At 42.4% G+C, this 14616-nt stretch overlaps 1 protein-coding gene across 1 annotated transcript; it reads right to left on the bottom strand.

Annotated features, from left to right (window-relative positions):
• Nucleotides 1–4362: 4362 nt before the first annotated feature.
• LOC147354784 (olfactory receptor 6Z7-like) lies at nucleotides 4363–5753 on the bottom strand. The gene has a single exon (XM_086354918.1). It carries the CDS (start codon nucleotides 5415–5417, stop codon nucleotides 4452–4454), a length of 966 nt encoding a protein of 321 aa, XP_086211044.1. The 5' UTR covers nucleotides 5418–5753; the 3' UTR covers nucleotides 4363–4451.
• Nucleotides 5754–14616: the final 8863 nt, after the last annotated feature.

The following is a 14616-nucleotide window of genomic DNA, read 5'->3' as shown; positions in this document are numbered from 1 at the left end:
CAAAGATAAGGTGTCCATAGGTGCATGGATTTATCTCTGGGCTTTCTATTTTGCTCCATTGATCTATACTTCTGTCTTTGTGCCAGTACCATACTGTCTTGATGACTGTAGCTTTGTAGTATAGTCTGAAGTCAGGCAGGTTGATTCCTCCAGTTCCATTCTTCTTTCTCAAGATTACTTTGGCTATTCAAGGTTTTTTGTATTTCCACACAAATTGTGAAATTATTTGTTATAGATCTCTGAAAAATACCATTGGTGGCTTGATAGAGAGTGCATTTAATCTATAGATTGCTTGGGGTAGTATACTCATTTTCACTATATTGAATCTTCTGATTCATGAACACGGTATATTTCTCCATCTATTTCTGTCATCTTTGATTTCTTTCACCAGTGTTTTATAATTTTCTATGTATAGGTCTTTTGTTTTTTCAGTTAGATTTATTCCTAAGTATTTTATACTTTTTGTCACAATGGTGAATGGAATTGTTTCCTTAATTTCTCTGTTTTCTCATTATTAGTGTATAGGAATGCAAGGGATTTCTGTGTGTTAGTTTTATATCCTGAAAATTTACTATATTCATTGATTAGCTCCAGTAATTTTCTGGTGGAGTCTTCAGGGTTTTCTATGCAGAGGATCATGTCATCTGCAAACAGTGAATTTTACTTCTTCTTTTCCAATCTGGATTCCTTTTATTTCTTTTTCTTCTCTGATTGCTGTGGCTAAAACTTCCAAAACTATGTTGAATAGTAGTGGTGAGAATGGGCACCCTTGTGTTGTTCCTGACTTTAGGGGAAATGCTTTCAGTTTTTCACCATTGAGGATAATGTTTGCTGTGGGTTTATCATATATGGCTTTTATTATGTTGAGGTATGTTCCTTCTATGCCTGCTTTCTGGAGGGTTTTTTTTTTTTATCATAAATGGATGTTGAATTTTGTAAAAGGCTTTCTCTGCATCTATTGAGATAATCATATGGTTTTTATCTTTCAATTTGTTAATGTTGTGTATCACATTGATTGATTTGTGAATATTGAAGAATCCTTGCATCCCTGGGATAAAGCCCACTTGGTCATGGTGTATGATCTTTTTAATGTGTTGTTGGATTCTGTTTGCTAGAATTTTGTTAAGGATTTTTGCATGTATGTTCATCAGTGATATTGACCTATAGTTTTCCCTTTTTGTGGCATCTTTGTCTGGTTTTGGTATTAGGGTGTTAGTGGCCTCATAGAATGAGTTTGGAAGTTTACTTTCCTCTGCAATTTTCTGGAAGAGTTTGAGTAGGATAGGTGTTAGCTCTTCTCTAAATTTTTGGTAGAATTCACCTGTGAAGCCATCTGGTCCTGGGCTTTTGTTTGTTGGAAGATTTTTGATTACAGTTTCAATTTCCATGCTCATCATGGGTCTGTTAAGATTTTCTATTTCTTCCTGGTTCAGTTTTGGAAGGTTATACTTTTGTAAGAATTCGTCCATTTCTTCCAAGTTGTCCATTTTATTGGCATATAGTTGCTGATAGTAGCCTCTCATCATCCTTTGTATTTCTGTGTTGTCTGTTGTGATTTCTCCATTTTCATTTCTAATTTTCTTGATTTGATTCTTCTTCTTTTTTCTTGATGAGTCTGCCTAATGGTTTGTCTATTTTATTTATCTTCTCAAAGAACCAGCTTTTAGTTTTGTTGCTTTTTGATATAGTTTCCTTTGTTTCTTTTTCATTTATTTCTGCCCTAAATTTTATGATTTCTTTCCTTCTACTAACCCTGGGGTTCTTCGTTTCTTCTTTTTGTAGTTGCTTTAGGTGTAAAGTTAGGTTATTTATTTTATTTTTCTCTTATTTCATGAGTTAAGCTTGTATTGCTATAAACCTTCCCCTTAGCACTGCTTTTACTGAATCCCATAGGTTTTGGGTTGTTGTGTTTTCATTTTCATTTGTTTCTATGCATATTTTTATTTCATTTTTTATTTCGTCTGTGATTTGTTGGTTATTCAGAAGCATGTTGTTTAGCCTCCATATGTTTGTATTTTTAATAATCTTTTTCCTGTAACTGACATCTAATCTTACCACATTGTGATCAGAAAAGATGCTTGAAGTGATTTCAACTTTTTAAAATTTACCAAGGTTTTTAAATTTTATTTATTTATTTTAATTGGAGGCTAATTACAATATTGTAGTGGTTTTTGGCCTACATTGACATGAATCAGCCATGGGTGTACATGTGTCCCCCATCCTGAACCCTCTTCCCACCTCCCTCCTCATCCCATCCCTCAGGGTCATCCCAGTGCACCAGCCCTGAGCACCCAGTCTCATGCATCGAACCTGCATATTTCACATATGGTAATATACATGTTTCAATGCTATTCTCTCAAATAATCCCACCCTCGCCTTCTCCCACAGAGTCCAAAAGTCTATTCTTTACATCTGTGTCTCTTCTGCTGTCTCGTATATAGGGTCACCGTTACCATCTTTCTAAATTCCATATATATGTGTTAATATACTGTATTGGTGTTTTTCTTTCTGACTTACTTCACAATGTATAATAGGCTCCAGTTTCATCCACATCATTAGAACTGATTCAAATACATTCTTTTTAATAGCTGAGTAATATTCCATCGTGTATACGTACCACAGCTTTCTCATCCATTCATCTGCCAATGGACATCTAGGTTGCTTCCATGTCTGGACTCCATTTATATGAAATTCTAGCACAGGTAAGAACTAATTGATGATTAAAAAAAAAAAGCCAAAGTGATTACCTCTGACAGAACTAACAGAAAAGGGGCACAAGGGAACTTTGGGGGCAAAAAATGCCCTTTATATTGATGGAGGTGGTGATATACACATTTGTCAAAAAAAATATTGACTTGAACATTTAATATTTGTGAATATCACTGTACATAAATTTTATATACAGACAGCTGAAAACAAATATTAAGCACTAGTTAATAGAGTTGATTTTCAAAGAGGTATAGGTTAGAAGTCAGTTAATTCCTCTGCTCCAAACTGCAAAATAATATCCTTGTTCTTAGGAAATAAACACTAAAGCGTATATGAGTAAAAAGGCACAATGTCTCTAAACCACGTTCAAATCATTTTGAAAGAAATAAATGGGGGTGATGGGGAGAAAAAGGGGGTAAGCAAATGGAGGAATATACAATTTGTGACAGCACCACATCAAATATATTACAGTGTTAAGCACCCTTGCAACTTTTCTGTAAGTCTGAAATTATATCAAAATAATGGTCAACAAAGAAAGAATGAAACTAACAAAACCCATAGTTGTTTGTCATGATTTTTATTTAGCATATGTATCTCAGCCATATTTGCATATCAAACATAAAAATCTATCTCCTGGGACTCCCTGGTAGTCCAGAGGTTAAGACTCTGTCTTCCAATGCAGTGGCCACAGGTTGGATCCCTGGTGAGGGGACTAAGGTCCCACCTACTGCAGAGTGTGGTCAAAAAATTTTTTGAGAGAATACTAAAAATCTGTTTCTATTCATTTTATAGCCCAGTGTTCACTTCAGATGAATGTAGTATAATGTATTTTATCCATTCACTTTTGATGGACACTTAGGTTGTTTCTGTTTTTTTATTACAAAGATGTAAAGAATATCATTGTATGTATTATCTATTTCTACATGTCGGAACATACAGAAAGACTGGGGAGATATTTGTCAGTTTTCTAGGAATAAACTGATGGGGTTGTTAAACCTGCATTTCTCCCTTTACTAGTAAATTTAAGCATCTAGTCATGTGAGTTGCCAGTCAATGACAGCTCATCTTTGATGACCTGCTTTCTTGTGGACACTGCTCACTTTTCAAAGGGTAATTCAGAGTTTGCTATTGATTGCTATAATAATCAATCAATAGCAATCAGTATATATTGAAAAGTATATATTGATTGCTAATGTCTACTAGGTGGGAAATCTATTTCTCCAGCATTTTACTTGCCTTTGATATTATGGCATTTGGAATCATGAAACATTTAAATTAAAACACGTTGTTCTTCAGTCCCTAGATTTGTTGGACTCTCTGAGACCCCATGGACTATAGCCCCCCGGGTTCCTCTATCCTCCACTATCTTCCAGAGCTTACTCAAATTCATGTACATTGAGTGGGTGATGCTAGCTATCCATCTCATCCTCTGGAACCCCCTTCTCCTTTTGCCTGCAATCTTTCCCAGCATCAGGGTCTTTTCCAGTGAGTCAACACTTTGCATCAGGTGGCCAAAGTATTGGAGCTTCAGCTTCAGTCCTTCCAATGAATATTCAGGTTTGATTTCCTTTAGGATGGACTAGTTGGATCTCCTTGCAGTCCAAGGGACTCTCAGATGATACCACTCTAAAGGCAAAAAGTGAGGAGGAACTAAAGAGCCTCTTGATGAGGGTGATACAGGAGAGTGAAAAAGTTGCCTTCATTCGGGACATGAGGAGGGGTCTAACTTCCCAAGGCCAGGATCAAGTCCAGCGGAGAGTTCTGAGCAGGGCTGCATGGACCTCCCTGTTCCGCAGGCAGTAGATGACCGGATTGCACATGGGCGTGGCCACCGTGTAGACGACGGACAGCAGCTTGTTGAGGTCCATGGATCTGATGCGGCTGGGGCGGCAGTAGATGAAGAGGGCTGCCAAGTAGAAGATGCCCACCACCACCAGGTGGGAGGCGCAGGTGGAGAAGGCCTTGCGCCGGGCGGCGGCCGAAGGCATGCGGAGCACCGTCACCCCGATGGCCGAGTAGGAGGCCAGGGAGACAAGCAGCGTCCCGCAGAAGATGACGATGGCGGAGAGGAAGTCCACCAGCTCGGTCAGGGCCACGTGGGTGCAGGACAGGTTGAGCAGCGGGGAGACGTCACAGAAGAAGTGGTTGAGGACGTTGGGGCCGCAGTAGGACAGGCTGGCGATGCACGCTGTCTTGGCCACCGAGACCAGCAGCCCACCAAGCCACGAAGTCCCGGCCAAGCCCAGGCAGACCTGGGGCCGCATGAGCAGCAGGTAGTGCAGTGGGCGGCAGATGGCCACGTAGCGGTCACAGGCCATGGAGGCCAGGAGGGTGCACTCTGTGCAGATGAGGGTGATGAAGAAGAAGAGTTGGGTCATGCAGGCTGTGAAGGGCACATGGTAGGGTCCCGTCCAAAGCCCCGCGAGCAGGCTGGGCATGGTCACCGACACGTAGCACATCTCCAGGCAGCTGAGGTTGCCCAGGAAGAAGTACATGGGCTTGTGGAGCTCGGTGTGGCTGCAGACGAGGAAGACGATGAGGGCGTTCTCCAGGAGGGTCAGCAGGTAGAGGGTCAGGAAGACGGCAAACAGGACTTCCCTTGTTTCTGGGCTTGTAGACAAGCCCAGCAAGATGAATTCCTGGACCCTCGTCATGTTGCCCAACTCCAGGGACCTCTCCATCTGCAGAGAGACAAAGTTTATCGACATCCTGATTCCTGCAAAGACACATAGTATACAATATTGGGAATATGTTCACAGTGTATTGGGAACTCAGACACTGGCAAACCCAAATTCTCTTGGAAATGGGCTGTTATGAAGAGAGATGCTGTAGATTTGTGAGCCAGAAAGCAGGCATAGAAGGAACATACCTCAACACAATAAAAGCCATATATGATAAACCCACAGCAAACATTATCCTCAATGGTGAAAAACTGAAAGCATTTCCCCTAAAGTCAGGAACAACACAAGGGTGCCCATTCTCACCACTACTATTCAACATAGTTTTGGAAGTTTTAGCCACAGCAATCAGAGAAGAAAAAGAAATAAAAGGAATCCAGATTGGAAAAGAAGAAGTAAAACTCACTGTTTGCAATGACATGATCCTCTGCATAGAAAACCCTAAAGACTCCACCAGAAAATTACTGGAGCTAATCAATGAATATAGTAAACTTGCAGGATATAAAATTAATATGCAGAAATCCCTTGCATTCCTATACACTAACAATGAGAAAACAGAAAGAGAAATTAAGGAAATAATTCCATTCACCATTGCTACAAAAAGAATAAAATACTTAGGAATAAATGTACATAAAGAAACGAAAGACCTATATATAGAAAACTATAAACACTCGTGGAAGAATCAAAGAGGACACAAATGATGGAGGAATATGAAAATGCATATACTACCCAAAGCAATCTATAGATTCAGTGCAATCCCTATCAAGCTACCAATGGTATTTTTCACAGAACTAGAACAAAGAATTTCACAATTTGTGTGGAAATACAAAAAAAAACCTCAAATAGCCAAAGTAATCTTGAGAAAGAAGAATGGAACTGGAGGATTCAACCTGCCTGACTTCAGACTATACTACAAAGCTACAGTCATCAAGACAGTATGGCACTGGCACAAAGACAGAAATATAGATCAATGGAACAAAATAGAAAGCCCAGAGATAAACCCAGGCACCTATGGACACCTTATCTTTGACAAAGGAGGCAAGAATATACAATGGAGAAAAGACAATCTCTTTAACAAGTGGTGCTGGGAAAACTGGTCAACCACTGTAAAAGAATGAAACTAGAACACTTTCTAACACCATACACAAAAATAAACTCAAAATGGATTAAAGATCTAAACCTAAGACCAGAAACTATAAAACTCCTAGAGGAGAACATAGGCAAAACACTCTCCGACATACATCACAGCAGGATCCTCTATGACCCACCTCCCAGAATATTGGAAATAAAAGCAAAAATAAACAAATGGGACCTAATTAAACTTAAAAGCTTTTGCACAACAAAGGAAACTATAATCAAGGTGAAAAGACAGCCTTCAGAATGGGAGAAAATAATAGCAAATGAAGCAACTGACAAAGAATTAATCTCAAAAATATACAAGCAGCTCACAGTTCAATACCAGAAAAATAAATGACCCAATCAAAAAATGGGCGAAGAACTAAACAGACATTTCTCCAAAGAAGACATACAGATTGCTAACAAATACATGAAAAGATGTTCAACATCACTCACTATCAGAGAAATGCAAATCAAAACCACAAAGATGTACCATCTCATGCTGGTCAGAATGGCTGCTATCAAAGAGTCTACAAACAATAAATGCTGGAGAGGGTGTGGAGAAAAGGGAACCCTCTTACACTGTTGGGAATGCAAACGAGTATAGTCACTATGGAGAACAGTGTGGAGATTCCTTAAAAAACTGGAAATAGAACTGCCATATGACCCAGAAATCCCACTGCTGGGCATACACACTGAGGAAACCAGAATTGAAAGAGACACGTGTACCCCAGTGTTCATTGCAGCACTGTTTATAATAGCCAGGACATGGAAGCAACCTAGATGTCCATTGACAGACGAATGGATGAGAAAGCTGTAGTACATATACACAATGGAATATTACTCAGCTATTAAAAAGAACACATTTGAATCAGTTCTAAGGAGGTGGATGAGACTGGAACCTATTATACAGAGTGAAGTAAGTCAGAAAGAAAAATACCAATACAGGATACTAAAGCATATATATGGAATTTAGAAAGATGGTAACTATGACCCTATATGCAAGATAGCAAAAGAGATACAGATGTAAAGAACAGACTTTTGGACTCTGTGGGAGAAGGTGAGGGTGGGATTATCTGAGAGAGTAGCATTAAAACATGTATATTATCATATGTGAAATAGATTGCCAGTCCAGGTTCGATGCATGAGACAGGGTGCTCAGGGCTGGTGCACTGGGATGACCCTGAGGGATGGGATGGGGAGGGAGGTGGGAGGGGCGTTCAGGATGGGGAACACATGTACACCCATGGCTGATTCATGTCAAAAGATGGCAAAAAACCACTACAATGTTGTAAAGTAATTAGCCTCCAATTAAAATAAATAAATCAATTTAAAAATAAAATAAAATACTCTTTCCACCTTAAAAAAAAACTCTGCCAACAGTAAACTGTGGAGAGGTTTTGGGGAAAAATGAATTCTCCTATATTGATGGTGGCAATGTAAATTAACAGCCAGAACAGAGGACAGCATGGAGATTTCTTAAACAAGGGGAAAGTGAATAAAATTATGTCTCTCCCTAACCTTATACAGAAAAGAAACTCCAAATATATTAAAGAGCTAAATGGAGGGACGGATACTCTAAACTTCTTGAGGAAAATATGGGCAGAACAGGTTTTAAAATCAATTACAGCAACTTCTTGGTTTCACTCTTAGAAAAATGAAAAATAACAAAACTCAATAAAAGTAACCTCAAAAGCTTTTCCACAGCAAGGGAAACTCTAAATGAAAGAAAAAGACAACCCTCAAATGGGGAAAAATGGTTATGACAAAATTTAAGAACAATTTATTCATCTCGAAACAAACAAATAGTTCATTCAGCTTAGTATCATAAAACAGTCAACTCAATAGAAAAACAGGCCAGAGGTATAAATAGACCTTTGTCTTAAAAAGGCATCCAAATGGCCATAAAGCCCATGAAAGATGCTCAGTGTCACTGTTAGAGAAATGGCAATCAAAACCGCAGCAACGTTTCAACTTACACTGTTCAGAATGGCCATCCTCCGAAAGATCTGCAAAGATTCAGTGCTGCCGAGGGTGAGGGGAACAGGGAGTCTGCCTACGGTGTGGGCACGGAGGGAAATGGGTGGGTGCAGCCAGGAAGGAAAACAGTGTGGAGATTCCTTAAAACAGTAAATATAGAACCACCACACGATCTGGCAAGCCCACCCCTTGCCTTAGATCCAGAGAAAATCATAATGTAAATGATACTTGCAACTCTATTTTCAAGGCAGCACTATTGACAATATTTAATAGACTGCTGCTAAGTCACTTCAGTCTGTGCGACCCCAGAGACAGCAGCCCACCAGGCTCCCTCGTCCCTGGGATTCTCCAGGCAAGAACACTGGAGTGGGTTGCCATTTCCTTCTCCAATGCATGAAAGGGAAAAGTGAAAGTGAAGTCGCTCAGTCGTGCCCGACTTAGCGACCCCATGGACTGCAGCCTACCAAGCTCCTCCATCCATGGGAGTTTCCAGGCAAGAGTACTGGAGTGGGGTGCCATTGCCTTTTCCAAATTAATAGACAGCATCAACCAAAATGTCTATCAATAGAAAAATGAAGAGTAACCGGTCTGTCTACAAATGGACTTAGAAAACCCATTTATGATAATTAAAATAAAAGGTAGAGGGAGACATTAAGAGGTTGGGATTAACACATACACACTATCTATTATTAAAGATAATCCAAAAGGACCTACTGACTAGCAGAAGGAAGTCTACTGAACACACCGAGAGAACCTATATGGAAAAGACCCCGAAAAAGAACAGAGTAGATATACATCTGTGAGAACTGAATCAAGTTTCTGTAAACCCAAAACAAACAGAACAACAGAAATGAAGTTTACTCCAAAGGGGGAAAAAAACTAAATTACTAAAAAAAAAAAAAAAACACGTGGCACAAGAATTTAAAACATCTCTTAACTGGGCTCTTCATATTCACCAGCCAGGAGGGCAGAGGGAGAAAACAGTTGTCCTCAACAAAGATGGAGAAAGATTCAAAACAGAGCAGACGGTAAAAGGCCACTCTGGAGAGGTCAGTTTTACTCAACTGCTTAAAAAAAAATTAGTGGAAAAATTTCACCTCCTGAAATCTTACAGAAATGCAAATCAAAATTATAATGAGGTTTCACCTCTCTCCGACCACCGACCAGAAACGCTAAATACAGAGCCACTACCTGTCCAACCAGCCCACTCCTTGCCTTAGATCCCAGGAAAATCATAATTTTAAATGATATTTGCACCCCTATTTTCAGGGCAGCACTACTGACAATGTCGAGTCTCAACCTATTTCAGCTGAAAATGACACCTAAAAGTTGAAGCATCAAAACCTCTGTCTCCAGACCAAGCACTCCCCATGGCTTGGTTTTCTAAATTTAACTGGTTCCTTAGGCTCCCTGCTGGCTCAGATGGTGAAGAATCTGCCTGCAATGCAGGAGACCCGGGTTCGATCCCTGGGTCAGGAAGATCCCCTGGAGGAGGAAATGGCAACCCACTCCAGGATTCTTGCCTGGAGAATCCCATGGACAGGGAAGCCTGGCAGACTACAGTCCATGGGGGTCGTCAAAAGTCAGACGTGACTGAGCAGCTAACACTTTCAAGAATACATGAGTGAAGAAGAATTTCTGTATCTGCAGTGTGCTGACATGTGAGAAAAATAGATGAAGAAAAAAGCCAATAAAAGGCAAGGCCATTTTAAGGGATTAAGGTTGTGGTGAAGTGCATGAAGGGCCCTGAGATAAGGCATTGGGGATTACAAAAGCTAAAATGGTCGACAGTGTAACGCATGAGCTGAGAGAGCCCCACAAGGGGAAAGGTAGGGATGGCATTCTGAGCAAAGGAATCACAATTGCAAATGTGAAGTGTCTCACGTCCTTCAACCACTTGCCGTGGACCAAGCCTTCCCAGCCCTTCTCCATGGCGACCACTGTTTTGCACAACACTGAGTGATCCTGTCAACAGAAGACAGTGTGCAGGGAGCCACTTGGCCATTCTCTCTCCGACCAACACCAGCCAGATGATGCTCAAAATTGCAGCTGCCATATTCGGTCCCAAGACCTTATGTGGCCTGAGAACCGTCACTTCAGCATTCTTACCTGTGATCAGAGGCAGTCTCTCTCCCTCCTTTCTCATTGTGATAGGCATTGTGTTTTACCACTTACTCTTTTAATACATCTCATGGTTAAAAAAATCAAGTCACTCTAACCGCTGACACCTTGTCCTTAGACCTTCTTTAGAGGCAACCACCTGACCAGGCTCTTGGGGGATCCCCAAGAAATAGAGCTTGGTTCTGTTTTTGCTTTCTTTGTTTGGCTGTGCTAGGTCCTTGCTGTGGCATCCAGGCTTCTCTTGCTGTGGAGCTTGGGCTTCCTGGCCCCAAGTCATGTGAGCTCAGTTCCCCGACCAGGAATCGAACCCACGTCCCCTACATTGGAAAGCAGATTCTTTACCACTGGACCACGGGAGAGGTCCCAAGAAACAGATCTTGTCATCACCGTCGTTTGTAGGTGTGTGGCCCCGATAAACATGAAGAGCAACATACTAGACATACGTTCTGCATCCTGAATGTTCACTAATAGCATGTCTTGAAGCTGATTCTGTATCAGCCTGGAGCTGACCTCATCCCTTTAAAAGCTGCAGGATAGTTTCTGGTGTGGTGGCGTCGTAACCACCAATTCCACAGGAGGTATCTCCCAAGTTGTCCCAAGACATCGTGAAGATCCTGGTGTGAGCAGGTCTGATCTGTCTGTTCAGCCCTCAGATCCCAGCACAGCGTCTGGGGGTGACGACTGTGCTGTGATGAAGGTGAGTGAACCAACAGGGAGCGCTAACAGGTACCTTGAGTGCAAAGACGACAGGGCACTTGGGCTTCACCCTCTAGGTGACGTGCATGCAGGGAAAAGAAACCTCTGGTGGAGGTTTTGGATTTATTTAACAAACACTGGGGCTTCCCTGGTGGCACGGCAGTAAAGACTCTGCCTGCCGATGAAGGAGACACGTGTTCAATCCCTGGTCTGGGAAGATCCCACCTGCCACGGAGTAACTAAGCCCCCGTGGCCCAGTAATGGAACCTGTGCTCTAGAGCCCAGGAACTGCAAACTACCAAAGCCCCAGCACCCGCGAGCCCATGCTCTGCAACAGGAGAAGCCCTGCAGTGAGAAGCCGTGCACCACACCCGAGAGCAGCCCCTGCTCGTCGCAACTACAGAAAGTCCGAGCACAGCAACAAAGAGCCAGCACAGCCGAAAATGAAGGAAGAACTGTCCAAGAGACGCCGATGCGGATGAACACGGTCCCACGGTACTGAGTGCTTCCTGTGCGCCCGCTCCAGCAGCAGCAACGTCCGTGTGTTAGCTCGTGCGTTCTTCACAAAACCCCATAGGATTGAGAACTTCTAACAGTAGCTGTTGGGAAAAGATTGCATCGGGCCCTTGAAGGGAATGTGTCCATTTCAGTGGGCTTCAGAGTTATAGGTGGAGACAGACTTTACTAAACAAAGTCTGAATTCCAAGATAACTTCCGAGAATTTGATGGGGGGTGGGTAATCTGGCTACGTTAGTTCTGACCATGAGGGACGTGACCCTAGAAGACGCTGTTTGAACAGAGACGTAGAGGGTGTGAGGGTCCATATGTGCACAGAGCTGAGGGGAGCAGCCCCGCGGGCAGAAAGGACAGCGAGTGCCAAGAGCCTAGGATGAGAGAGGTGGCAGTTACCATGGGTCCTCAGGAGGTTTTGAAGCTGGGCTCAGTGGGCAAATATTCTACAGGGATGTAAGATACAGAGCCCAAAGTTTCACACGTATGCAGACCTAATTTAGACGTCGGGTACGTCTGGCAATTGTAGAGGCCGGACAAGGATTCAGTAGCCATCATGAAGATTACAATTAGCTGGGTTGCGGTGTTCTCGACTACAGATGTATCATGCCCATTTATTCACACTTCCCGAAGCTCTTATGTTTATGCTCAACAAATGCTTTTGTTTAGTTGCTCAGTCATATCCAACTGTTTTGGGACCCCATGGATTGTAGCCCCCCAGGCTCCTCTGTCCATGGGATTCTCCAGGCAAGAATCCTGGAGTGGGTAGCCATTCTCTTCTCCAGGCGATCTTCCCGACCCAGGGATCAAACCCGTGTCTCCTACACTGTAGGCAGATTCTTTACCACTGAGCCACCTGGGAAGCCCGCGCTCAATGAATAGCACTGTTTATAATTGTTCATAGAGCCGTTAGGCTTTGTAAATTGTTCATGCATGTGCAAGCTGTTTGTCTAGGAAAAACACATTGAAATATGACTGGAAGCATGTTTGAGGCCGTTTGCATTAACTCTCTTTAAGAAGAGTTTAGAGTATATTGAGACACTGACATCTAGAATGCATGAACTTCCCTGTTAGAAGCTTCATCTTTGTCTCCTGGGGCTTCTGTTTATCTCTGAAGAAAACAGAAATGTTCCATCTGCTAATCATATCTACTGAAGGAATATCACATCTTCAGGGTAACTCAGAAATTGTGGCAATTATTAACCAAATAAACGAATCCACTTTAGACCACAACAGAGAGGAGCAGAAGATGAGGATGGAGAGGTAGGGGAGGAGCAGTCAGCACGAGACCTTGGGAAATCAGGCTTTTACAGTCATCTGTCATGAGTAGCAATGCAGCAGTGGTCACAGCCACCCTCCCTAACTTAGGACTTCAGGTTAACCAAAATGCCCACAGGTAATTTACAGAAAAACTAGAAACACGCCCAACAAAGCCTCACGTTAGCATCCTGAATCCCGGAACTAGTATTCAGAGAGTATTCCATCCCCCCAAATATTTTTATTCATGGATTGTTTTTAACATCTATGCTAGTTTGGAAGGAAACATAATGTTTAATAAGAACTCAGTCTCAGAAGAATTCAGGCCACAGTGTTTTCTGCCTCCGTTGCCTCCTTGCATATTCTACTTAACATCTTCAAGCCTGTTTTGTTCCTCAAATTAAAAGTAATTATTGACCCCTTGACCAATATAATGTCTATGCTGTAGAAAAAGGGGCAGTAGTGTGTGGCAGTTAAGCTTGGCCTCAGAGTTTAAACCCAGAACTGGTTTCAAATTCTATTGTCTTGAATGAAACTTGGACTTTCTCTCACTGGAAAGCTCTTTTTTCTTTTTCTACCTTTTTAGCCATGCCACATGGCACGTGGGATCTTAGTTCCCCCACCAGGGATCAGACCCACGCCCCCTGCAGTGGAAGTGCGTTGTCTTAACCACTGGGCCACCAAGGACGTCACAGAAAACTGACTCCTGCCTGGTAGAAATCTTTGATAGTATTTTTTTTTTTTTTTTTACTTTTTACCTTGTATTGGGGTATAGTCGATTAACAGTGCTGTTGTTTCAGGTGAACAGCAGAGACTCGACCATACATATATATGTATCGATTCTCCCCCCAGAAAGCCCCTTCCCTCTTGATAGTGTTTCATTCCACTTCACTTCATGAACATTTATGAAGTAAGGGCTTTGTGCAAAGAAGCAGTGCAGCACGCGTGGTAGATGTAAGGACACGGATGAACCTGGGTTTTAGCCTCAAAGCATTCGAGAAATTTCCATCGTGTAACTCTAGAAATGTTACTTAACCCATTAACACCGCCTCTGTACTTTGGGAGCTATGGTCTTTCCCTCATCACTAATAAATTATATACACTAGCAGACACCACATGCAAGAGCTCGGGGGATGGCAGGACATGGTGGTCCGGAGCAAGGACTTTGAAGTCAGACCGACACGAGTAACAAGATATCTCTTGGTCTCTCCTGGTGGCTCAGTGATAAAGAATCCACCTGTCAGTGCAGGAGACAGGGGTTCGATTCCTGGTCCAGGAGGCTCCCACGTGCTAAGCCCATGAGCCACAGCTACTGAGCCTGTGCTCAGCGCCCAGGAGCCGCAAAGAGAGAAGCCCAGGCACCGTGACTAGAGGGTGGCCCCCCGCTCACCACAGCCAGAGGAAAAGCCCTCGAAGCAGTGGAGACCCAGCATGGCCAAAAAGAGGGGGAGAAACCCAGGACATCTCTCTATACTGATGGTCTCGTCTTCAACAAGCCAGTGGACCCATCTGTGCCTTGTGAATTAATATGTGATATGGAGCTAACCCC

Source organism: Bos grunniens, chromosome 18 (assembly GCF_055505025.1).
Source record: "Bos grunniens cultivar Pamir isolate PY7600 chromosome 18, Bosgru_T2T1.0, whole genome shotgun sequence".
Classification (NCBI taxonomy): Eukaryota; Metazoa; Chordata; class Mammalia; order Artiodactyla; family Bovidae; genus Bos; species Bos grunniens.
This window is presented reverse-complemented; position numbering and strand designations above follow the sequence as displayed.